Source organism: Rhinichthys klamathensis, unplaced genomic scaffold (genome assembly GCF_029890125.1).
Source record: "Rhinichthys klamathensis goyatoka isolate OS25496 unplaced genomic scaffold, OSU_Roscu_1.1 h1tg000114l_1, whole genome shotgun sequence".
Taxonomy (NCBI): domain Eukaryota; kingdom Metazoa; phylum Chordata; class Actinopteri; order Cypriniformes; family Leuciscidae; genus Rhinichthys; species Rhinichthys klamathensis.
In genome coordinates, this window is record NW_026606651.1 from 1609345 (window position 1) to 1633878 (window position 24534).

At 41.0% G+C, this 24534-nt stretch overlaps 1 protein-coding gene across 4 annotated transcripts in view; it reads left to right on the top strand.

Moving 5' to 3' along the window:
• nos1 (nitric oxide synthase 1 (neuronal)) overlaps positions 1–24534 on the top strand; it is a 68659-nt gene that overhangs the window by 33643 nt on the left and 10482 nt on the right. For all 4 annotated transcript variants that reach the window (XM_056254742.1, XM_056254743.1, XM_056254744.1 and 1 more), the window contains exons 10-21: positions 404–578; positions 1330–1431; positions 3781–3975; positions 6445–6530; positions 7479–7623; positions 11889–11993; positions 12263–12321; positions 12600–12716; positions 13824–13998; positions 15180–15318; positions 15811–15889; positions 16444–16637. In XM_056254742.1, coding sequence (XP_056110717.1) covers positions 404–578; positions 1330–1431; positions 3781–3975; positions 6445–6530; positions 7479–7623; positions 11889–11993; positions 12263–12321; positions 12600–12716; positions 13824–13998; positions 15180–15318; positions 15811–15889; positions 16444–16637 — 1571 coding nt within the window. The remainder of the gene's footprint in view (positions 1–403; positions 579–1329; positions 1432–3780; positions 3976–6444; positions 6531–7478; positions 7624–11888; positions 11994–12262; positions 12322–12599; positions 12717–13823; positions 13999–15179; positions 15319–15810; positions 15890–16443; positions 16638–24534) is intronic.

The window sequence follows — 24534 nt, forward strand, 5'->3', positions numbered from 1 at the left end:
ATTGCTGGTATTATGCTGTGTCAATAATGGACTCGATCACTGCAATATTTAACGCAATAATTGTGTGAATACTTTTGGGTAGATCAGCCATTCTGCATTTATATCAGACAGGTGGTCTTTATTTGCCTTTTAGCGCAACACTTGAGACACCTGCAGGTGCTGGTTTCGAGATAATGACAGTTTTGGCAGTGCTTACTATGTTTTTGCATTTGCTTACAGAGAAATTATGATGAAAACTCTAAATGGTATACTCTCCAAGCTTAATGGTGTACATCTGCAAATGCCAAGATATTCTGCTGACTGCAATATGTTATGCAAATAAATCCCAAGAACCTTTCGCTGCATGGAACTTTTCTCTTTGTGCTGGGTTTAATATTGTCCACCCTTCTGTCTGTCTGTCTAGGTTTGAATGGTTTAAGGAGCTGAATCTAAAGTGGTACGGCCTTCCTGCCGTGTCCAGCATGCTGTTAGAGGTCGGAGGACTGGAGTTCCCCGCCTGCCCCTTCAGCGGCTGGTACATGGGGACCGAGATCGGTGTCAGAGACTTCTGCGACAGCTCTCGATACAACATACTTGAGGTACCATACCAGGCAGCCATAAATCACCTCTGCACCACTGAAAATGTCTAAAAAAATCACACTTTTGAACCCAAACTGCATTACATTTGTTCATTAACATGCATATGAATTGGATATTGTACCCCAGCAGGAAATTAGGAAATACATGTTTGTGTTTTATCATTCATAATAATGGATTAAGTTAATTATGTGGTATATTACACATTGTTTATCCTTTTTTTTTAATTGCTCTCTGTAATTTTAAGCAGATTTTAATTAACAAAGATGCTGCTTTCATTCATCAAGTTTTTATACTCAGTTTTACAATCTCTCCTCCACATTTCAATTGTATTATGAAATAAATTCTAAAAGACAATGAGCCAATACCATACCAACTGTTTATTTTTATCATATAAAAATAAATACTCAAATATAATTCTAATCATATAAAAAAAAAGAAAATCTTTAATCATTCACTCAATTTCATGTTATTCCACACCTGATAATCAATATGATTTTACATTTGTCTCCAAAACTAATTTATAAAAATGTAAGAATAAGCCTTCAGATCAAAAGGTTTTTAAGATCGTGAGAAATACATATTCATGTCAAGTTTTGACTGGAAATGTATTTTTAGAGGGCTTGCTGGTCACGCCAGATCTGCCATAGAGGCAGATCACGAATGGCAGTTCTATTAACCTCGGTTCAGATCCGGAGAGAATACAGTATGGATACTCTCCCTGTACAGTATGATTCATTCCCTCCATTTCAGGAAGTAGCTACAATGATGGGGCTGGACACGAGGAAGACTTCATCCCTGTGGAAGGACCAGGCACTGGTGGAGATCAACATCGCAGTCCTTTATAGCTTCCAGGTAGGATTAACACACATGGATGGATGAATCTCATGAAAACATGTCAGAATCATATTTAAAATCATAAAGAAAATCCAGCCTATTTTAGTATCATTTAGAGTTTGGACAGTGGCTCTTTCTTGATGTATTAAAACAACTAAATTTGAAACTGAAACTGAAATAAAAAATGAATAAAAATTAAATGGACATATTTAAAAAAAAAACATTTAAAAAATGTAAAAAAATACACAACAATATTACTATGAAAAATTATAAATAGAAAATAAAAAAATTAAAAATGATTCAAAATATGATTATAACTAGTATCTCAATATTTCAATGATACTAAATTAACACACACATAAATATACACATAAACATATCTGTCTATCTACAGTATACAGTTTATAAAATAAAATTTTACTTTGTAAAAACATGTCATTTATATATCGTCACAACGTCAAAAAAGCTCCTAAAAATAGACTTCATTGTATCTTTATCCAGAATATAATTTCTAATTAATTTTTTTTTCTTTTGATTTTGTTGTCAAACACAACCCAGACATGTTTTTGACAGGCTTTGTGAGGTTCACCCACATGTAATCTCACGCTCATTCTTATTTTCAGTCACGTTTATTTATATTTGCCAGTATCACATTTTTTCAGTCCATCTCTTTACACAGCTTCCCCAAGCGGCTAAAAGCAAATCCCTGCGTACGCATTTATGCAGCATTCATAGAGACAAAACATAACCACAAATCAAAAGGCTGAATCCCTTCTGTTCTATATATTGGAGTTAAGCACCTTGGACATTTAACTGAAAGCTCCTGTGACTGAAGGAGCGTGTTTATTGATATTTATTATACACCCCCTGCAGTTTGTTTACCCACAAGTCCTTATTCCTTGCTAAAAAGGCTTTTACTGTACGGTTTGAACACTGATAAACTAATTAGACGTTAGTAAGTAGCCGTGTTTGGTTTATGTTTCATAATTGCGGATGGAGTCAAAACAATGACAGATAACAATTAAATCTACTTGGAAAACTAGAATTGCTGCAGTACAAGCCAATCTGAGGATTTAATAGCAGGTTGTGTTGACTTGCGTCAACATGCTGCATTAAGCATTACAAGCTATCTAAAACGCGTTTGAAAATAACCATGTCCACGAATGCACAAAATGATGGCCATAATTGCTGTTCGTACTGCATAATTTTGGGATTGGCCAATGTTACGGACATTTCCTATGTCAAGCATTGACATTTTATTGCATTTTACTTATGATTCTATTACAGAACATCTGATTATTGTGTATTATAGTAAAAGACAATATACTTTTCAATGTCAGGTACTTTAGAATACAAAGTAAACCCAAAATCTAACATGTACCTCTTTTATTTTTCATTATTTACATTGTTGGTCAGCATTATGTTGTGTTTTTGCATGAGATTAGATTACCATCTTAAAGGGATACTCCACTTTTTTTGGAAATAGGCTCATTTTACAACTCCCCCAGAGTTAAACTGTTGAGTTTTACCGTTTTTGAATCCATTCAGCCGATCTCCGGTTCTGGCGGTACCACTTTTAGCATAGCTTAGCATACATCATTGAAGTGGACAAGACCATTAGCATTTCTAAAAAAACAGAAACACAGCGCCTGAAAATAGGCTACCTTCCGTCAACACAACGGAACTATTTTCAGGCGCTGCGTCATATCATTACGCCTGCTGCTCTCATGGTACGGGAGTAAAGTTTCTTGATTATTACGCAGGTTTGAGAGTATAGTTCCTAGCCATATCAGCCTAGAAAATCGCAACTTTACATTTTCCGTTGGTCTTAGTGCACGATGTAACTACAGAAGAGTCAAGTTTTAAATAGGAAAAATATCGAAACTCTTTGGTCATTTTTTTATTTAGAAATGCTAATGGTCTTGTCCACTTCAATGATGTATGCTAAGCTATGCTAAAAGTGGTACCGCCAGAACCGGAGATCGGCTGAATGGATTCAAAAACGGTAAAACTCAACAGTTTAACTCTGGGGGAGTTGTAAAAATGAGCCTATTTCCCAAAAAAGTGGAGTATCCCTTTAAACAGAAATACCATACTGGTTGATTCAAGTCAAGTCACCTTTATTTACATAGCACTTAATACAATACAGATTGTTTCTAAGCAGCTTTGCATTGATAGACATGAAAATAATGATCAGTAATACGAGTTCAATTCTGCTATAAAGCAGCTCTAAAAACACAATAGTGCCATTATTCAGCTGAAGTCATTGCAGAAGCTTCACAAGCTGAATTTTAGCCTTTTCAGAGCAGTTTTTTTTCCCAGCCAGGATGTAAGCAGCCTCACTCTTTTCATTTTTTCCTTTTATAGATGTCAAAGGTTACCATAGTAGACCATCACTCGGCCACTGAGTCCTTCATGAAGCACATGGAGAATGAGTACAGAGTGAGGGGAGGCTGCCCGGGTGACTGGGTTTGGATAGTGCCACCCATGTCAGGCAGCATTACACCCGTTTTCCATCAGGAAATGCTCAACTATCGCCTAACACCTTCCTTTGAATACCAGGTAAGTATTTTGTCCAGTTTAAGTTGAAGTCATAGCAATATTTTGATTGTTTGTTTGTAAAATCATACATAACATAAGCATTAAATTGCACCCTATTTTAGATATCACCTTTCATGTAGCGAGTAATATAGATATTTGTGAATGTAAAATGTCTGCAAAAGAAAGAACCGATTCCGAACTGCCTGATACGAGTCATCAGTAATTCTAGTCTTACTTCGTGCTCGAACCTACGTAGGTTTGTAACATATTTGCATAATGCCAGCCTATGGTTTTCATTGGCTGCCCGTGACCCTCAAACACTGTAGTTGTAGCTGAGGCCTGGTAGAGTTTGCTTTGTGTTGTCGACGTGAGGAAGACGCTGTTTTCTGCGATGCGAAAGCAAATCCACTTTGCATGCACTGACTCAGGCTCGAATTGATACGGTAAAACCGACGTTTAAATCAAACGTTTATGATTCTTACACATTCTGTTCATCAAGATAATCTTCACAAATTAACAACTTTTATGAATTTTAACCCTTTAGCTGTCACCCCCCTTTTTGAGCGTTGACGTGAAAATGCACTACCCAAACTTAAACGGTTGTAATTCATGAAGCCTTTGTACTAAAGACTTACGGTTGGTCTCTTTTAAAAGAAGACTCTTGGCAGATTATTGCTGAAGTGGAATAAATTTATAGAATTAAATGATTTAAAAGTTGTTTAAGTTTATTGTTATGAAAATATAATAAAATATATATTTTTCTTTTATAAAAAATAAATAAATAAATTAATATAGGTTTCAGCCTAAAAATGACAGAAAGTCAAAGCCATATATCTAACCAAGTTGTGTTCCAAATTTGAAGTTGATATCACAAACATTGAAGTTCCCATGAGATTTTGTTTAGGCGTAATACCAAAAATACCCACCGGGTGCCATTGCATTCCATTGAATTTAATTGTATGCATTCTGCCATAACAAATTAATACATTTCTATCCAAATATCACTTCTGTCACTAAATATGGAACCTTGAGACTCAGACCTTTCTGACAATATGTGTTTTGTCAAGATTAGAACATTTTTGATAATAAATTATGAAAGATGATCCCCAAAAGGGGAGGGGCCTAATAAAAAAAAAAAACGTTTCTATGGTAACACATCCTCCAATTTCAAAACGGTTTTCACAGGATGAATTCTGAGTTCGTAAGCTTTCAAATGATACCTAATTTATGATAACTACTAAAATATGTGATATAATAATAATAAAAAATTATATATATATATAATATATATTATACTTTTTAGAGGACTTTTTACTTTACTTTTTAAAATATAATTTTATCTTTTTTTATTGACAAATACTAGATTATGTTTTATTATGAACTTTTAGCATTAAAAACCAAAGTTTCAATTATTAAAAGTGTGTGCGTCAACTTTTTGTGACAAAGGTCAGAAACTCCTGTAATGACGTCGATTTTTTGAGGCGCACTCTTGTCATAAGTTCATATATTACTGTTCATACATAATTTGTAAGAAAAAAACAGCACTAAAATATCTATTAAGGAGTCTTGGACCTTTCCAACGATATATAGTTTGTCATGACTAGATTAGGATTTAATAGTAATATAGTGAAGTAAATTTAGGTTGCCTGTATACGGGCAGGTGACAGTTAAAATCGGCAGATGTAAAAAGCTAATGTTGTGCTATAAACAAACTACACTACTGTCACATGACTTCAACGTCACCACCACTAAGCTTCCGACAAATCTTTCAATCTTTGTTTAAAATCGACATCTTGGAAAGTTTGAGTTAGAATAGTTTGCAAGACTGCGAGTATAAACACAATAAGGCTGTAATAGTGGACTAGTGAGTAGATGAGTTTACCTGTTCGGCGTGATGATGTTTAAGGTCTCGCCAACCTCTGTCCCATTTAGCCACTTGTTTGCAAGACACATAAAAGCTTAAAAAAATCATGAGTGGGGTATTACTGATGTATTTTATGTTGTGGAATAAATGTGAAAATATCTTGTTTGTTTGAACCACAGACCTTATTCAGCCATTTAACCAAAAACCCATTAAAAATAACCCATTGATGATTGAAACCAGCCATTGAAAAATACGAACGTGTTTCCGGGTTTTGTGATTCTTTTCTTGTATTACAATCACTTTTCACAATTAGCCTGTTGTGCTCATAATTGAAAAGAGCTCTGCTGCTCTAAGAGCTCTCTCTCTCTCTCTCTCTCTCTCTCTCTCTCTCTCTCTCTCTCTCTCTCTCTCTCTCTCTCTCTCTCTCTCTCTCTCTCTCTCTCTCTCTCTCTCTCTCTCTCTGTCTCTGTCTCTGTCTCTGTCTCTGTCTCTGTCTCTGTCTCTGTCTCTGTCTCTGTCTCTGTCTCTGTCTCTGTCTCTGTCTCTGTCTGTCTCTCTCTCTCTCTCTCTCTCTCTCTCTCTCTCTCTCTCTCTCTCTCTCTCTCTCTCTCTCTCTCTCTCTTCAGTCTGACCCATGGAACACTCACGTGTGGAAAGGAGTGAATGGAACACCCACGAAGAAAAGAACGATTGGATTCAAGAAACTTGCCAAGTGAGTGGGTGAAGGGCTCAAGACCTACGCACAGTTTGTGTTTGTCTTGAGTGCAAAGTGTCCGAGGTCGGCCATCTGCAGCGCTCCAAACCTTTGCCAACCTGTTATTATATGTTTTACCCATAGCTCGGGAATTTCAGCAAGTGTTTGTGTTAATGGCTTTTTAAGAGTGCTTTCCAGTGTATTTTCCTCACGATAATGCTGGAATGGCTGAGAATTGTGAGAGTTTAACTCACTGAATCACACTCGGGTGTAATCAGGTTTCCTTCAGCGTCTCTTTAACGTTCAGCCTCTGTGCTATTACAGTAATTGCCCGCTGGATATAAGTAGCTACGTTTATGGGATTGTGTGGTCTTGGAAATGAGGGGAAAGGGTCTGTCAGTGTGTTAAACTCTCGCTAAGAGATAATATTCAGGAATTGCGATGCACATTGTCACAATCGATGAGATTTTTAGTGCAACAATTCATCCTTGCTGATATTATAACCCGTAACCCAGGAAAAAGACACGGAATATTCAGGAATATTATCGATTTGACTGCACTGACACTATTGAATGAGAACAAAACTAACTCTAACCTGAATTGAGCTTGATGATGACACTATTGCCTTATGTAGAGCTTATAATCTTTCATAATTGATGAATTTTGCAACACGGACACCGTTTTGAACTGATTTGAAGCAACATTGAACTTACTCAATCTGAATAACGACGCTATTGTCTTTTTAGAGCTGGTTTTAATTACACTTTTTAAAAATTAATTTGATGGTTTACGTCAGAATTAGAATTTCTCATATCTGATTAAGTTTGCGTCATTGATTCTGTTATTTTCTTGTTTACTCTTGTGAAGCTGCTTTGAAATAATCTATATTGCATAAAGCGGTATATGCAGCAATGACATATTGATATTGACATATCTGCGACTGACATGTTTGTGTGCGACTTGCAGGGCTGTGAAATTCTCCGCCAAACTCATGGGGCAGGCCATGGCCAAGAGAGTCAAAGCCACCATCTTGTTCGCCACAGAAACTGGGAAATCGCAGGACTATGCAAAAACGCTCTGTGAGATTTTCAAGCACGCGTTTGATGCCAAGGTAAGAATGACGGGCTTATTGAACCGCACATAATAGATTGACATCTTAAAATTCCCATTCATCCAAGATCAATGCCTCCAGTGGATTTGCTCGTAAACATTGATGTAAACTAGGGGTGGGCGCTATACCGGTATGAAAGTGACTACCGGTATTATGTTGTACCATGATATGGATTTTGCGATACCGAGAATACCGTTAGATATTCATAAATTATTTTTTTTTGCAATTATATTGTTTTGTTCAATTTGGTACTCTTTACAACCTTTAACACTACCAATGACGATACAAAATCGAGGCTGAACTTAAAGGATTAGTTCACTTAAAAAAAACTTTTGCTGATAATTTACTCACCCCCATGTCATCCAAGATGTCCATGTCTTTCTTTCTTCAGTCGAAAAGAAATTAAGATTTTGGATGAAAACATTCCAGGATTTTTCTCCATATAATGCACTTTGCTGGGCACCAAACGGTCCAAGGTCCAAATGACAGTTTCAGTGCAAACTGCAAACTGTTCAAAGGGCTTTAAACGACACCAGACAATGAATAAGGGTCTTATCAAGTGAAACGATCGCTCATTTAAAAAAGAAATAACAAAGTTTAAGTTTTATAAGCTCAAATGCTCGCCTTGCTCTGTTCTGTGTGACTCTCCTGTTCGAACTCGTTCATCAAAATGAACAAATCTTTTTCCGAGTCAATTCGTTCATTTCGTTCATTAAATGAACCAAATGACTCGAAAAAAGATTTGTTCATTTTGATGAACGAGTTCGAACAGGAGAGTCACACAGAACAGAGCAAGGCGGGCATTTGACATTATTAAACTTAAACTTTGTTATTTATTTTTTAAATGACCGATCGTTTCGCTTGATAAGACCCTTATTCATCGTCTGGAATCGTTTAAAGCCCTTTGAACAGTTTGCAGTTTGCACTGAAACTGTCATTTGGACCTTGGACCGTTTGGTGCCCAGCAAAGTGCATTATATGGAGAAAAATCCTGGAATGTTTTCATCCAAAATCTTAATTTCTTTTCGACTGAAGAAAGAAAGACATGGACATCTTGGATGACATGGGGGTGAGTAAATTATCAGCAAAAGTTTTTTTAAAAGTGAACTAATCCTTTAACCTTTTCCTCTTGTGTCCAACTCGCGTGATGCACAGGCATTAATAATCAAACACTGAGAGCATGGTAACAGTCCAGTGTTTCCCACCACACACAGACTAATTCGTGGCGGTGCGAACTCCGCGAGCGACAGCGAGAGAGACCGCGTGTGTCCGAGCATTAGTAAATTGATACATAGTAATATATAATTACTAGGGGTGTAACGGTTCACAAAATTCACGGTTCGGTTCGATACGATACACTTGTGTCACGGTTCGGTTCGGTACGATTCGGTACGTTTCCGATACAGCAAAAAGAAAGAAATGCCAGAGAAATTTCCTTGATTTAATCTTTTTAATTATATTTTTATTAAAACTAACATCATAAAGTATGATATTTTTTAACTTTGAGCAATGATGGAGCTATACTTGACTTTTCTTAGGAGCTTATAAAACAAAACAGCTCCTTGGACAAAATTAAATGTAATATTGTAGTAGTTATAAACAGGTTTATTTTAGTTCAGATTAACATTTGAGGGCAGCAATTGTATTCATAATGTCAAAATAAAACCGACGTGATGTTACTTGAAAGCATTATAGCCTACTATTCCTGCCAAACTTCCATGGTTACAGTTAGTAGTGTTACTACAGTAAACCCATGGTGAATGTTGCTGATCTGTGGACACTGGATAGTTCATTCATGGCACAATGTTTCTTCCTGGTTTCCACGTCAGCGCTGTTTGATCCGTTAATAACGGAGAAATGCGAATGTTTCTCACTAGATCTTGCAGCGATGTTATTACTTCAGTGGCGAATTCAAATGCTTTCTTTACTGGATTTGGCTGTGTAGTAGGCCTAACAGTGCTGATGATTAAGATCGGCTCGCGCTGTATTTGTCCAAACTGATAAACGGTCCTTCAACCACACAATAACGAGTGGTTTCGTTCCGCTTACATTACATTTGCCATTTGATGTTGGGCAATGTTGTGGTCACGCACATTATGAGCGCGCTTGCCACGCGTGACGCGCCTTCATTTGAAATAACGAAATTTTGGTCGGCAGGAAAAATGGTCCAACCAATGGTTCGGTTCAAAAATGCGTACCGAAAACCGAACCGAAAGCCTCGTACCGAACGGTTCAATACGAATACGTGTATCGTTACACCCCTAATAATTACTATATAAGAGGTATGGAAGTTCGATAAATGGACAACAATATAAATAAAAACAACAATTAAATGATCTCTTTTGGTCAGTATACAAAAACTTCTCGGTTAACATAATGTTGTCTTCAATTAGGCCTAAGTGTCAAACCTCTCTGAAATCACACCATTTCATATTTATTGATTATAACGTATTCAATAAACCAAACTCCAGTGTTACTCATCTTACGAATTATTAACAAAGGAATTATTTGACCCCCGCAAAATAAAAAGTGGAAAGAGATAACAAGTGAATTCAGGCCTACCTGAATACATGTTTGCACTTTTTGAGATTTTTCAGGTCTATGTCCAATTAAATCCCTCACCTTTTTCTAGTTATAGGGTTAAAATACATATTGTGCCTGTAATTTAACTAAGGTGTACTAAAATGTGATTCCAAATTTTTTTTTCCTCATATCACAATATAATATCGATATCGTCCGGACAGTGAAAAATATCGTGATATGAATTTTTGCTCATATCGCCCACCCCTAATGTAAACAAAATGACAAAGAATATTGACACAAGACATGTATATCCACATATCCCCTTAGTTTCACAACCAAAATCAAAAAAAAGAGCGAGAGAGCCATTTTCACACCAAAGCGTGCCATGCGAGAGCTTACGCAAATGTCATTTGCCACAATTTCTTTTGCTCCAGTGCCATAAAATGTCAAGAGTCATTGCACCCAGGCATTGATCTGTAGGTAAAGTTAAGATCACGTTACACTCCAAGCTTTGTGACATCTAAAACGAGCGTATTGAGTCCAAGTCTTTCGCCTTGGGATAGCATTTAAATGCAAAGTTATTTTTATAATCTAGCAGAATAATCAATCTTGTTCATGTGCGCTTGTTATTACGTGATTTACATGCAGATGACGCAGACATAAGGCTTCTCTCTCTTTCTGCATGTCCTGAAGGCGTTTGCCCTGCCACACGCACTGATGCGTCGACTCGGTTAATTGTATCATGGCGCATTAGCTGCTCGTTAGGCGCCGTACGAACTGTTCATTACCGCTACACCCCTTTTGGCAGTACGTCAGGATCAAGAGATAACGTGCCTCCCATTCTTGATGCACATTGTGTGATTTTTCACACTCGAAAACTTTGCCTAAAATCTCTCCGAAACGCTGATCTAATAGCCAAACTTTTGCTCCTGGCTTACAAATGAGACAGAAAAACCAATCACATCAAAATGGGCATGTCTAGTGGAGGAAGCATTATGTATGTTCTCACAAACCGTATTAGTAACTAGATTACATGATTGCTGACAACCCTGACTCTCCCCAATGTAATTTGTTGCACTTTTTAATTGTTAGCTCATGTTAAATAATGCAGTTAAATACAAGTGTGACCTTGTAAAGTGTTACTGTAATGTCTCTCCTCTCTCTCATGTCTGTCATGAAAAGTAGATGTTTATGAGATGTTAATGATGTTTACTGAGGTCATGATATCATGTACACTACCAGTCAAAAGTTTTGGATTGGTAAGATTTGTGATGTTTTTAAAAGAAGTCTCTGCTCACCAAGGCTGCATTCTTTTTTAACTTAAAAATACAACAACAAAAAAACACAGTAATATTGTGAAATATTATTCCAATGTAAAAAATTGCTATTTTCTATGTGAATATATATAGTAAAGTGTAATTTATTCCTGTGATCAAAGCTGAATTCTCAGCATCATTACTCACAGTCTTCAGTGTCACATGATCCTTCAGATATCAATCTAATATGATGATTTCTATTTCAGATAAATGCTGTTCTTTTGAACTTTCTATTCAACAAAGAATGTTTTACATTGGAATAATATTTCACAATATTACTGTTTATTTTTTTTTATCAAATAAATGCAGCCTTGGTGAGCAGAAGAGACTTCTTTAAAAATCTTACTGATCCAAAACTTTGACTGGTAGTGTACATTTAAGCAGCATTGTGTGATGTGTATAATGCGGTATGATATGATCCTGCAGGTGACGTCCATGGATGAATATGACACAGTCGACTTGGAACACGAAACTCTTGTTTTAGTGGTGACAAGCACGTTCGGCAATGGGGACCCTCCTGAAAATGGAGAGGTGAGTTATTAAAGTCCAAGTTTGCTTTATTGCGCTAGTGTTTCACTGAGCACATCAATCATTTTCTTCTGCTTTGAATCAAATTGTCAACACTTCACAACACAACAGAATGTGCTCATCATGATGATAAAGGACTTCACACATACACCGTACAGTGGAGAACCTGCAGTATGCTGGCAGGTCCTGGTTGAGTTTGTGATTGTGAACATGCGTGGGAAGGGCCAGTAACTTCTCTCCTGTTTCTCTTTCTCCCCTTTTCCGTGCTACAGAAATTTGGTGCGGCTCTGATGGAGATGAGACATCCCACCACCAGCGTAGAGGACAGAAAGTGAGTCTGTGTGTGTGTGTGTGTGTGTGTGTGTGTGTGTGTGTGTGTGTGTGTGTGTGCGCGAGTGGAGACGCAAGCGAGTGATTTTCTTCGCATCCTCCCACCAATCTGCTTTCCTATAATAAATTTTTTTCAGTGTTTCAGTTCACACACCTACACCAAGTCTAACATATATGCACCAGACATACATATTTACGCATAACATGCATTTCTTCTCTATACAATCAAACCATTCACATAAATGCACAAAGAAATCTCTCTTTCTCTCTCTCTCTCAGGACGTACAAAGTGCGTTTTAACAGCGTTTCTTCATATTCTGATAACCGCAAATCCTCCAGTGACGAACCTGAAACCAAAGCCAACTTTGAGAGCACTGGACCACTTGCTAATGTCAGGTACTGTGGTGCCTGTATGTGTAAGTGAATTTGTGTAGATTTGATGTGTATACTGTACTTTAGAAAAACATTTAGGCCTGGTTTCACAGACAGGGTTTAGATTAAGCCAGGATTAGACCTTAGTTAAATTACGACATTTAAGTAGCTTTTATAAATGTGCCTTGAGATGCAAAGCATCTTTCTGAGACAAATCAATGGCACTGACATATTTTAATATTTGTTTAGGCTTTTTAGAATGTTAGATGAATTACGCAATGCAAATTAAAAAATATATTTGTGCATTAAAAAGCCCAATTAAGCACTATTACATTCTCATTACTGAAATGTAAAAAATAATTCTAGATTTTTAAATTGTATTTAAGTATTTATTGATCATGAGAATTTTTATTGTACTTTTATTCTTTAATTGATAATAAAAAAATTAATCATTTACACAAATTATTACGTTATTAAGGGAAAATGTTGCAGAGCAAAAATTCTTAATGGTCCTAAAACAGGCCTACATTTCATAAAATGAATATACTTATTTTCCGATAGTTTCTTTTGTATTTTTCTCTTGGGAAATATGCTTCATTGTGTTTTTTAATGCAAAAAAAAATAATAATAATTGCTTTGTGGCATATTTATCTAACGCATAATATCTAACATATATATAAAAAAAAATAGGCCAAAAAAATGTATATATATTTTTTTGTGGCCTTTATATATATATATATATATATATATATACTGTATATGTCTGTCACTTAATTTAAATTCATCAGTTTCTTCAAAACTAAAATAGAAAAAGCATAAAAGAAATTTAGTTTTGAAAAGAAATTCCATAAAGCAATCAAAAGAAATTTCACACTTTTTGCATGTCTTTGCATGTGTGTGCACATGCTTGCGTAACATAACATCCACTCTAGCCTTGAATTTCATCCTGTTTTCATAGTTTCAGGATCAAAGCTCACAGCCTTTGGCCTGATGTCCACAACCATCCCACTCTTATAATACACTTGTTTTTGTATATATGGTGTGTCTTTTTGTGTGTGTGTGTGCGCTATTGTTGTTGTTTGTGTTCTTGTGCTTCAAGTGTTTTTTTAACACTCCGTTTCTCCCATACAGATTCTCTGTGTTTGGCCTTGGCTCTCGGGCATACCCACATTTCTGTGCGTTTGCCCACGCAGTGGACACGCTGTTCGAAGAGCTTGGTGGGGAACGAATTATGCGCATGGGAGAGGGAGACGAACTCTGCGGCCAAGAGGAATCCTTCAGAACATGGGCCAAGAAGGTCTTCAAGGTACTGCCCTAAGCAAACTGTGGGCTGCAGTCACTACCTTGCATGTATTGTTTGTGTTTGTTTTTCGTTGCTTTTGACAAAAAAAAATTAACTACACTGAAGAGTTGTTACATTAAAGTTTTCATTAAATAATTACTTACAACAGCTTTGTGTGAGGAACAACCCAAAATGTATGACATTCTAGTAAAGTAGTATAGACTACTTTACTTTTAGGGTGCTTTACAATCAATAATTGTTTATTTGAAGAAAAAAAAAATATAATAATAATTTTGTTCAGCATACAGTTTTGTAACAAAAGTAAATAATGGCAAAAATGTGGGGGCCAGTTATTCTTTCAAAGATCTATTTAGTTGTCCGGTTGATTCAGTCATATTCATTTTTTACTTAGCCATATAAAGGCTACTGTATTATATTTAATACGCACATTTCTAAGCCCTCCATGATTAACATGATCAGCTTTTATTAAAAACCTGTTTACTTGCATACCTTCTGCACTCTGATTGATAGATACTTTAAGTAGAGTCACCTTCATTTCTATAGCGCTTTATACAGTACAGATTGTTTCAAAGCAGCTTTATAGTGATAAACAGGAAAATTATTAGATCATCAATTATTACAACTTTTCATCTATTTAGAAGTTCTGCAAAAATAAAAGTTCATACAACAGCTTTAGTACATTTAGATCAATAATATTGTTGAATATTACGTTTTATAATTAACTTTATGTTAGAAAGACCTTTTAGTATAAAGTATTCATTCTACTTTTTGCCCGTATAAATATCCACAACTGCACTAAATTGAATATTTTTGCTGGGTTTGGGCTTCTGAATAAAATTGAGTTGTTTTTTTCCTTGAAAGTGAACTCCATATTCTCCTATATCATACTATATGAACCATAAATAAAATGATGCATTAAATATGATACTCCACAAAAAACACACATGCAAGCTTTGTTTTATGGAATTTTTATTTTTTACTTTCATATGTCAGGCTTTACAGGGTTAAATAAGAACCATTAAATTTAGATTTTAATGCTTTGTAAATCTTTTTTCAGGTTTAAAAATGTCAAAATAATAATATAAGTGTATATTTCTTGCACTGCACTTGTACATATGGTTTAGCTCATGATACATCATAAAAAGTTGCCAAGAATTGATCCGTTTTAATCCTTTTTGTCCCAGGCGGCATGTGACGTTTTCTGTGTCGGCGACGATGTTAATATCGAGAAAGCGAACGATTCATTGAATTGTAACGATCGCAGCTGGAAGAAAAGCAAGTTCCGGATGACATACACGGTGGAGGCACCGACACTAACGCAAGGTACGTTGCTGCTCTAGTACCTTCCATTTATTAAGGAATGACTCATTTCAGAAAGCCAATAAGCTTTTATCAAATTAAATGATACTTAAAGTCTTCCCCTGTGAATGGCAAAGCTCTTTTTATTTGCCTCAAAATTTATGACGCATGCCAACTGACTCTTGAAGGGACTGCCATTTTAGTGGCTCATTAGCTTGATACGGATTATCTCAGCGCCGTGTTAGCATCACCCAGAGGATTGTAAACACTTCCTTATTCAATTGATGAAAGTGTAAAGAATGCATTTAGGGCTTCCAGATATGATTTCCTATGTCACAGACTTTTTTACTATTGCATCTAAAGTCCTCGAAATGATCTCGAAATGGGCAGGTCGGCTCCATCACGAGTTTTACAGCAATGATTTAGATTTTGTGCCTTTTGATTCAGACTTTTGTATAGACTTAATTTCACGCAGCACGTTTTTAACTGTTGATTGGTTTTTGTATCCACTCTCAGCGCTTTACAGCATCCATAAGAAGAAAGTTTACGGGGCCAAATTTCTGCTGAGACAGAACCTACAAAGTGCCAGATCCAAGTATGTATTTGCTAATGTTCTGTCCATTTTTGAAATTTCTCAGAATTACATTGTCATGAGAGTCTTTCACATTACCCTTGACTGAGTTTTGCCTTAAATTGGTTTCCAATCCTTCCTCAGCAATTGTTGCCATCTGCCATATTTTCTGAGAGGCTTTTGCTCTTTTTCTATTATATAAATCTATTGAGGATTGGTGTGTTTGGATAGGTTCAAACTAAGTTTTTCAAAAGAATGTAATGCTATTGCTTTATTATTGCAATCGTTTATTAAACCCAGAAAATCAATAAGAAAACCACATTTCCTTCAAGGAAATAGAGGGAAATCTCAAGGCCTAGAACGCCTTGAGTTGTTAATCATGTTACTGTAAAATGTAACCATTTATTTGAAGAAAAATGGCAGATAAAATGCTTTGCAATTTCACTTCATTTCAGCCTATTCTAGCAAAAGCTTAGCGAATTGCTCTTTGTGTATGAATGAATATATATTTTTTCATCTCTTAAATAATGACTACAACTGTTTCGTATTACAATGTTTTCTCACTTCCTGTCTATCAGCCGATCGACTATATTTGTGCGTCTTGATGCCAACAACCACGAGAACCTGAAATACTTGCCTGGTGACCATTTAGGCGTTTTCCCCGGAAACAACGAAGATCTAGTTACAACTCTTATCGAAAAACTGGAAGATGCACCACCTGTCAATCAAATTGTGAAAGTGGAGTTCTTAGAGGAAAGAAACACAGCATTGGGTAACTATGAAATAGATGCAAATATGTTTTTTCTTTTCATAATAAAAACATGCAAATATCTGACACTAAACCAAATAATATTACATTTCTAGAATAACAGTCTAGCTTCAAAGCATCTCAACTTTCCAAAATAACTTGTCTTTCAAACATCTGCTTTGGTATCTAATGGAAAATGACAGAATCTACATTAAAAAATAACCATACAAGTCCAAATAAGTCTGCCAGCCCACCCAATCAAACATTAGTTAGTTTTTTTTTCCCTTTGAACACAGAGGAAAGGCTTTCTCAATATGCCATTGTCTGCCGAACGGTGTTCATCAGGTGTTCTGGTGTTCACGATGAGCCAAGGATCAGGGTAACCTGGTCCATAGAGCTGATCATGTCACATTTACTGGAGAGTGAGCTAGCTTTCAATCATATCACTTACAATAACACTTATATCCATCAGGATACCTAACAGATCCTGTAGTATATTCTGAGGGTTTATAAATTATACAATTCACTCCTCTAAATGTATGCGCTGACATCATTTACAGTACATTTGCATTCACAAACTCATTATGCTTAACCTGACCATGTGTAAAGTGTGCATGCATGTAAATGTATCTTTTAAAATAGTTAAAAATGACAAAAAGTCCTTTTGCTTCAACTTTACTGGCATTATGATGGCTTACTCAATTAATTAATTGAATAAAAAAATTTAATGTATGCAATTCTCTCTTGCATTGTTAGGTTTTTATAATAAGCTGATCCTTGGTAGTTATCAGTTCAGTGTGCATGTAAACACTCACTGTAACATTTGCATACTGAATTGTACATTGCATACTGATACCACATGACAACTTAATATCTAAATATAATGTTAAAGAATGAATGCAGGATTTGTTTGCTTTGTATTCATTATAATCTATGACAGAGATCTTTAGAATAGATAGACAATTTTTGGGATTAACTTACCCGCAGGGAAAGGTTTTGATGCTGGCACGATATTTTTTGATTCCGTTGCAAATCTTACTGAATCAAAAACTTTTTTGATGCTAAATGATGTGCTTTCAATCACATATCTATTAGGGTTTCATCTCTTGTGCTAGAGGCGCTGTCCCATTTCCCCATTTGAGCCGTTTTTATTCAGTTTGTTCTCTTTTGTTGAAGTTTTTCCTCATCATATAAGGTTATTTATCTTGCCTGAGAAAACTTATGATTAATTTACAGTTGTCTTGCATTGAAACGAATCGGCTACCTAACGTAACCTCGGTTCTCTCTAGAAGAGGGAACGAGTATTGCGTAAGCTAGCTTACGCTGCGGGAAAGATTCATCTTTGCTGAGATATTGAAGCCAAAAATTATTTCATAATTTGTATCCATACACAACGCAGTTCCTCTGCGGCAGACCTAGAGCAGGCTAGCTAGCAGCTCATTGGTTCGCTCAGAGAGAACTGCTTAAGCCTATGGGAGAGCGGGGCTGAACCCGCTTCCAATGAGAGGCGCCCGCGCGCTCATTGCGTCATGGCCCGCCAGAATGGGCGTGGCTATGGTGTATATAACAGTCTCTCCCAGGCTTATATGTTGATTTATTTCAGCGTGAAGCGAAACGCTAGTAGCGCAAGCACGGCCGGGAACGCAATACTCGTTCCCTCTTCTAGAGAGAACCGAGGTTACGTTAGGTAACCGATTCGTTCTCTTACAAAAGGTTCTCTCGTATTGCGTAAGCTAGCTTACGCTGGGGGAACACCTGGTCAACGCCGTGCGCGCAATGAATCCACTCATGAATCCCAGGGTGATACCGGGCGATTTTTAACGTGGAGTGAATGTATTATGAGGCCGGCAGAGCGGGCACATGAAGTGTATACATAAGCATGTAAGAGGCCGGCAGAGCGGGCACATGAAGTGTATAAGCATTTAAGGAGAGCACAAGGGGCGAACCGGTTGTGTGAGGGACTCCCAGTAATGCAGCTTCTTAGGGAGCTGGTCGTTTAGACAGCTAGTAATTTTGCCTGCAAGGCGGGAACTTCCAAGTTGTAAAACCTGACAAAAATGGACGGGGAGGCCCATCCCGCGGCCACACAGATGTCATGAATGGAAATTCCACAGGACCATGCCCACGATGAGGCCATGCCTCTAGTGGAGTGCGCCCTGATGCCCAGAGGGTAGGGCAGGCATTTAGATGCGTAAGCAGAGGCGATAGCGTCCACTATCCATCTAGACCGTGTCTGTTTAGAGGCGGCCAGACCTTTGGTGCGCCCCCCCAAACGACACGAAAAGCTGCTCAGCGCGTCTGAACGTGGCAGCGCGCGTAGTGTACAATCTCAGAGCCCGCACCGGGCAGAGGAGATTGGCGTCGCGCTCACTATCGGATGAAGGCAGAGCCGATAGGGAAATAATCTGAGCCCTGAACGGGGTACCAATCGCCTTCGGGACATAGCCATGTCTAGGTTTGAGAATGACAACAGAATCATTCGGACCAAACTCGAGACACGCGGCGCTGGATGAGAGCGCGTGAAGATCCCCCACGCGTTTTACTGAGGACAGAGCCGTCAGAAAAACGGTTTTGAGCGAGAGGTATTTTAGGTCCACAGACTCGAGCGGTTCGAACGGGGGTGCTTTCATAGCTTCGAGAACTATAGAAAGATCCCAGATAGGAACCGAAGGGGGGCGCGGAGGGTTCATCCTCTTAGCTCCCCTGAGGAAGCGGATGACTAACTCGTCTTTGCCCAGGGACTGAGCGCGTCGGGGTTCAGAGAACGCCGCGACGGCTGCCACGTAAACCTTGAGAGTGGAGGGGGACCTGCCCTTGTCCAGCATCTCTTGAAGGAAAACATGCAAAGACGGCACCTCGCATGACCGTGGGTCCAGATGTTTGTCGGTGCACCATTTTGAGAACACAGACCATTTAGACGCATAGAGCCTTCTCGTGGAATGTGCTCTAGCCTGTATGATAGTGTTTCTTACTCCTTCTGGCAAATCAACGAATAGTCGTTGATCACCCATGCATGTAGCGCCCAGCGCCGTGGATGGGGGTGCCAGATCGTGCCGCGAGCCTGAGAGAGGAGATCTGCTCTGACTGGGATGGGCCACGGGGCTGTCTGCGACAGCTGAGTGAGCTCCGGAACCCAATTCTGACTCTCCCAACGCGGGGCTATGAGGAGCACCGAGTGGCGTGTGTCCCTGATCCTCTGAATTACCTGTGGTAGCAGAGCGATCGGAGGGAATGCATAGAGCGTGCGGCGAGGGCATTCCTGGGCTAGCGCGTCCTCGCTCCTTGAGAAAAATATTGGGCAGTGAGCGTTCTCTTCTGACGCGAAGAGGTCCACTTCTGCTCTGCCGAATAGCCGCCACAGTATTTGGACCGTTTGTGTGTTCAGGGACCATTCTCCTGAGGAGATGAGGTTCCTGGACAGTATGTCTGGGCCGTCGTTCAGATGGCCCGGCACATGCGTCGCTCTGAGCGAGAGCAGGCGGCTCTGAGACCAAACTAAAATGCGGTGTGTCAGTAGGAAGAGATTCCTGGACCTGACACCGCCCTGACGGTTGAGATAGGAGACCACAGCCATGTTGTCCGAACGGATCAGGACGTGGTGTCCCCGAATGAGCGGGAGGAAGCGCGGAAGCGCGTTCTCGACCGCAAGCATTTCCAGACAGTTTATGTGTAAGGGGCTTTCCTGTGTCGACCAATGGCCGAAGGCCGGTGAGCCCTCGCAGACTGCACCCCAACCCGTGTTGGATGCATCTGTCGAGATGACTTTTCGGCGAGAAAAGGTCCCCATCGTGACGCCTTGTCGGAACCATTCTGCTACTGTCCATGGCTGCAGCGCCGTGAGACATGTCTGCGTAACTCTGATCAGCTGGCGGCCCGTGTTCCACGCGCGGTGGGGTACACGGCTGTTTAACCAAAGCTGAAGCGGACGCATGTGCAGAAGGCCCAGCTGAAGCACAGCGGAGGCTGAGGCCATGTAACCCAGCATCCTCTGAAACGTTTTCAGAGGTGAGCGGGTGCCCATCTGAAACGAGGCGGCCAGTCGCTGTACACTGCGCGCGCGCTGTGTAGACAGGCGAGCCGTCATCGTGACCGAGTTCAAATCTATTCCTAGAAAGGAAATCGATTGACTGGGTTGAAGGGAGCTCTTTGTCCAGTTGACAGAGAGGCCCAGCGTTTTCAGATGGTCGAGGAGAACTGCGCGGTGCGACAGAAGCTCCGTCTGTGATTGGGCCAAAATCAGCCAGTCGTCCAGATAATTCAATATGCGCAGCCCCTGGCTCCGCAGGGGGGCGAGCGCCGTATCCATGCACTTCGTAAATGTGCGGGGCGCCAGAGATAAGCCGAACGGGAGAACGGCGTATTGATAAACATGACCCTCGAAGGCGAAACGTAAGAATGGCCTGTGACGGGGATTTATCTGGATCTGAAAATAGGCGTCTTTCAGGTCTAGAGAGATGAACCAGTCCCCCTGACGCACCTGCGCGAGGAGTTTCCTGGTAGTGAGCATCTTGAACGGTCTCTTCATGAGCACTTTGTTCAAAGACCTGAGATCTAAAATCGGTCTGAGGCCGCCGTCTTTCTTGGGAACCAGAAAATAACGGCCGTAAAACCCGACTCGGTCATAGATGGTGGGACTCTCTCTATGGCGCCCTTTTGCAACAGCGTCGCAATTTCTGAGCGGAGCGTGCCGGCGGCCAGCGGGCTGACAGTAGATTCGAGCCGCGCGCGCACAAGGCGGGCGGTGGCGAAACTGTAGCAGATAGCCGTTCTTTATAATGCTTAGCACCCACGGGGAAATGCCTGGAATGGCTTCCCACGCTTTGGAGCATGCGGCTAGTGGCCGAATGGCTATATCGCCCTGATTGCTGCACATAGCGGGCTGGACACAGTGTGTGGGCGCGCTTTGAATGTGTGTGGCAATGGGATTTGCACTCAGAGAGGAGTCTATGGGCCGTGAAACAGAGCGAGCAGAGAGGGGACACGCGCACGAGCTCGTGGGCGTGTTTATGTTCTCTGATATTAGAGCGGGCTGTGCCCGTTTCATGTGATGGGGCTCTGATAGAGACACGGGGTATGTTATGCTTGTGTGTATGGGTGAGCACATGATTGTGGGCACGTTTTCTACACAACTGGCAAATTTTCTCTTTTTGAGATTTCTCTGGGTAGCCGTAAAAACGGCTTTTTGTCGCTCGCAAGCGGGCTGGGACACCGGCTTGTTTGTGGCGGTCAACACTACAGCAGTCGGCGAAATAACGGGGACTGGCAGAGGGCGAAGCTTTGACGGCGGTCCGGCCGCAGCGGGAGAGCACCGTCGTTTTCTTGACTTTGCTAGGCAGACTTCTGATGATCAGGCTTCAGCGTGATCTTAGGTCGCGGGCCTCGTGGGGGCGGCGGTCTGCGGCGGCTGTCAGAGCGAGAGCGAGGGCGGCCGCCCTGTCTGCGCTGGGCTGTTTGAGTCTGCGGAGGGGGGCGCTGTGGTGGAGCTCTGGCAGGAGGCTCGCGAGAGCGGCCCGCGGAAGAGCTAGCGCGGCGGGGCAGAGACAAATTCATCGCCTGAGTAGCTTTCTGGACCTCAGAAAAGCGATCGACGATTCCCGTGACAGCAGATCCAAAAAGGCCCGTCGGGGAGAGGGGCGCGTTAAGAAACGCGGCGCGCTCAGAATCTCCCATGTCGGCGAGCGTGAGCCATAAGTGTCTCTCGGCAACACAAAGGCTGGCCATGCATCTCCCCAGAGCTTGTGCGGCGGCTTTAGTGGCGCGGAGGGCGAGGTCCGTAGCACTTCTCAGATCCGTGACAGCGGGGGAGGGGTTTCTACCGCCTTCGGCCCACTCACGGAGAATATCGCTCTGTAAAACTTGGAGGACAGACATTGAATGTAGCGCTGCGGCGGCCTGACCGGCGGCGGCGTAGGCGCGAGCATGAAAGCTCGAGGTCGCTCTGCAAGCTTTCGAAGGAAGCGTGGGGGAAGAGCGCCATCTAGCAGAGGGCGGGCAGAGGTGTGCGGCGACCAAGTCCTCGACGGGCGGCATGGCTGAGTAGCCTTTCTCGGCGGCTCCGTCCACCGAGCGCAGCGAGGCGGATATATCAGAGCGGTTTCTAGCCGAGAGCGGGGCATTCCAGGACTTCGTCAGCTCTGCGTGAAGTTCAGGCAGGAATGGAGCGGCCCGGTTGCACGCGGGGGTCGAGCGCCGATGAAAAAAGCTGCCGTCCATCCGGTTCGGGGCCTGCTCGGGTGGAGGAGACCACTCGAGACCGAGGCGTTCGACGGCCTGTGCGAGGAAGCGCATTAGTTCCTCCTCTATCCCGGCGCGGATCCCCGCCGATTCTCTCGTGGATCCGAGAGATGACCATTCTTCACTGTCAGAAGCGAGCAGTGAACAGGAGTCCTTCTCCTCCGCGGCGTCATCGGAAGCGACAGAGCGGCCACTCGGCGGCAACTGTATGTCCGGCAGGGGCAGGGAGGGAGAGCGGGAAGCGGGAGGCGGCGGCGGCGGCCCGCATTGTTCCGCTGGGGGCTCCGGCGGCCTCTGGGAGCGGCGTTTTTTCTTACGCGGCGAAGAGGAAGGCGGCGCGGGAGCGGATTTTGCTGCCAGAAGTCGTGCCCGCAGGGACGACATTGGCAGGCTCTCACAGAAGTCGCATCCTCCATCCGCGAGGGCGAGTTCTGCGTGCTCGAGTCCCAGGCAGAGAGCGCAGATGACATGGCAGTCTCCGTCCTCGAGACGAGCGCGGCAAGAGCCGCAGGAAAAACGAGACATCTTTAAAAAGACGCTCGGCTCTTTTAGATATTATAGAGAAGGATACAGTCGTCGGATGGCGCTAGCTTGCAGGGCGGCTGAAGGTGGCGAAGACGGCCGGCTTCTTCAGGGTCCGGGAGCTCGCTAGAGTGATGCCTTTTCGACGGCGACGGCTTTTCTCAGGACAGCAGAAGCGTGCAGCTTGCTGAAGATGAAATGAATCAACATATAAGCCTGGGAGAGACTGTTATATACACCATAGCCACGCCCATTCTGGCGGGCCATGACGCAATGAGCGCGCGGGCGCCTCTCATTGGAAGCGGGTTCAGCCCCGCTCTCCCATAGGCTTAAGCAGTTCTCTCTGAGCGAACCAATGAGCTGCTAGCTAGCCTGCTCTAGGTCTGCCGCAGAGGAACTGCGTTGTGTATGGATACAAATTATGAAATAATTTTTGGCTTCAATATCTCAGCAAAGATGAATCTTTCCCGCAGCGTAAGCTAGCTTACGCAATACGAGAGAACCTCTCGTAAGAGAACTACACACCTTAGCCAAAAAATGGTCTTAACCATTGGATTCAAAAATCTCTGGCGAGGAAATTAGCAAGAATTGCACAAATACTGTAGATAAAGTAACTTTAACTGTAGCACAGAATAGCCTTCCCCAATTTATAGACCGCTTTTTACAGGAAGAAGAGTCACTGTTTTTCCACTCAATGTTAATGGCTTGGCTTCAAACAGTTCATGAGTAGTTAAAAATGCATCACAGTTCATTGGAGTTTAATGTGGGACCAAATACTCACTATAGGGTTGAAATCTGGACTCTGACCAGATAAACATGAGCCTGGTGGACTTTTTCTCAAGCCACTTCTTGGTGGTCTCTGCAGTTTGTCAGGAGCATTGACTTATTGAAAAATATCATTTGATCATTTCTCTGTAGTTATGATGTGAATGTTTCATTGTGATTCATCACTCCACACACAACTTCTCATATTCCGCCAAAAACTTAATTCTGTCTTTTGATGTCAATGGCTTTTGCTTAAATTTAGCTCATTTCCTGACTAATAATTTGAGGTTATGACAATTAAAAGCTTAGTGTTTAGCCATTTTGGGCTTCGCCAATTTTTTTTTATTTAAAAATGTATTTGCTTTTGTATTTGTATTCCCCATGTATTTGCTTTTCATCT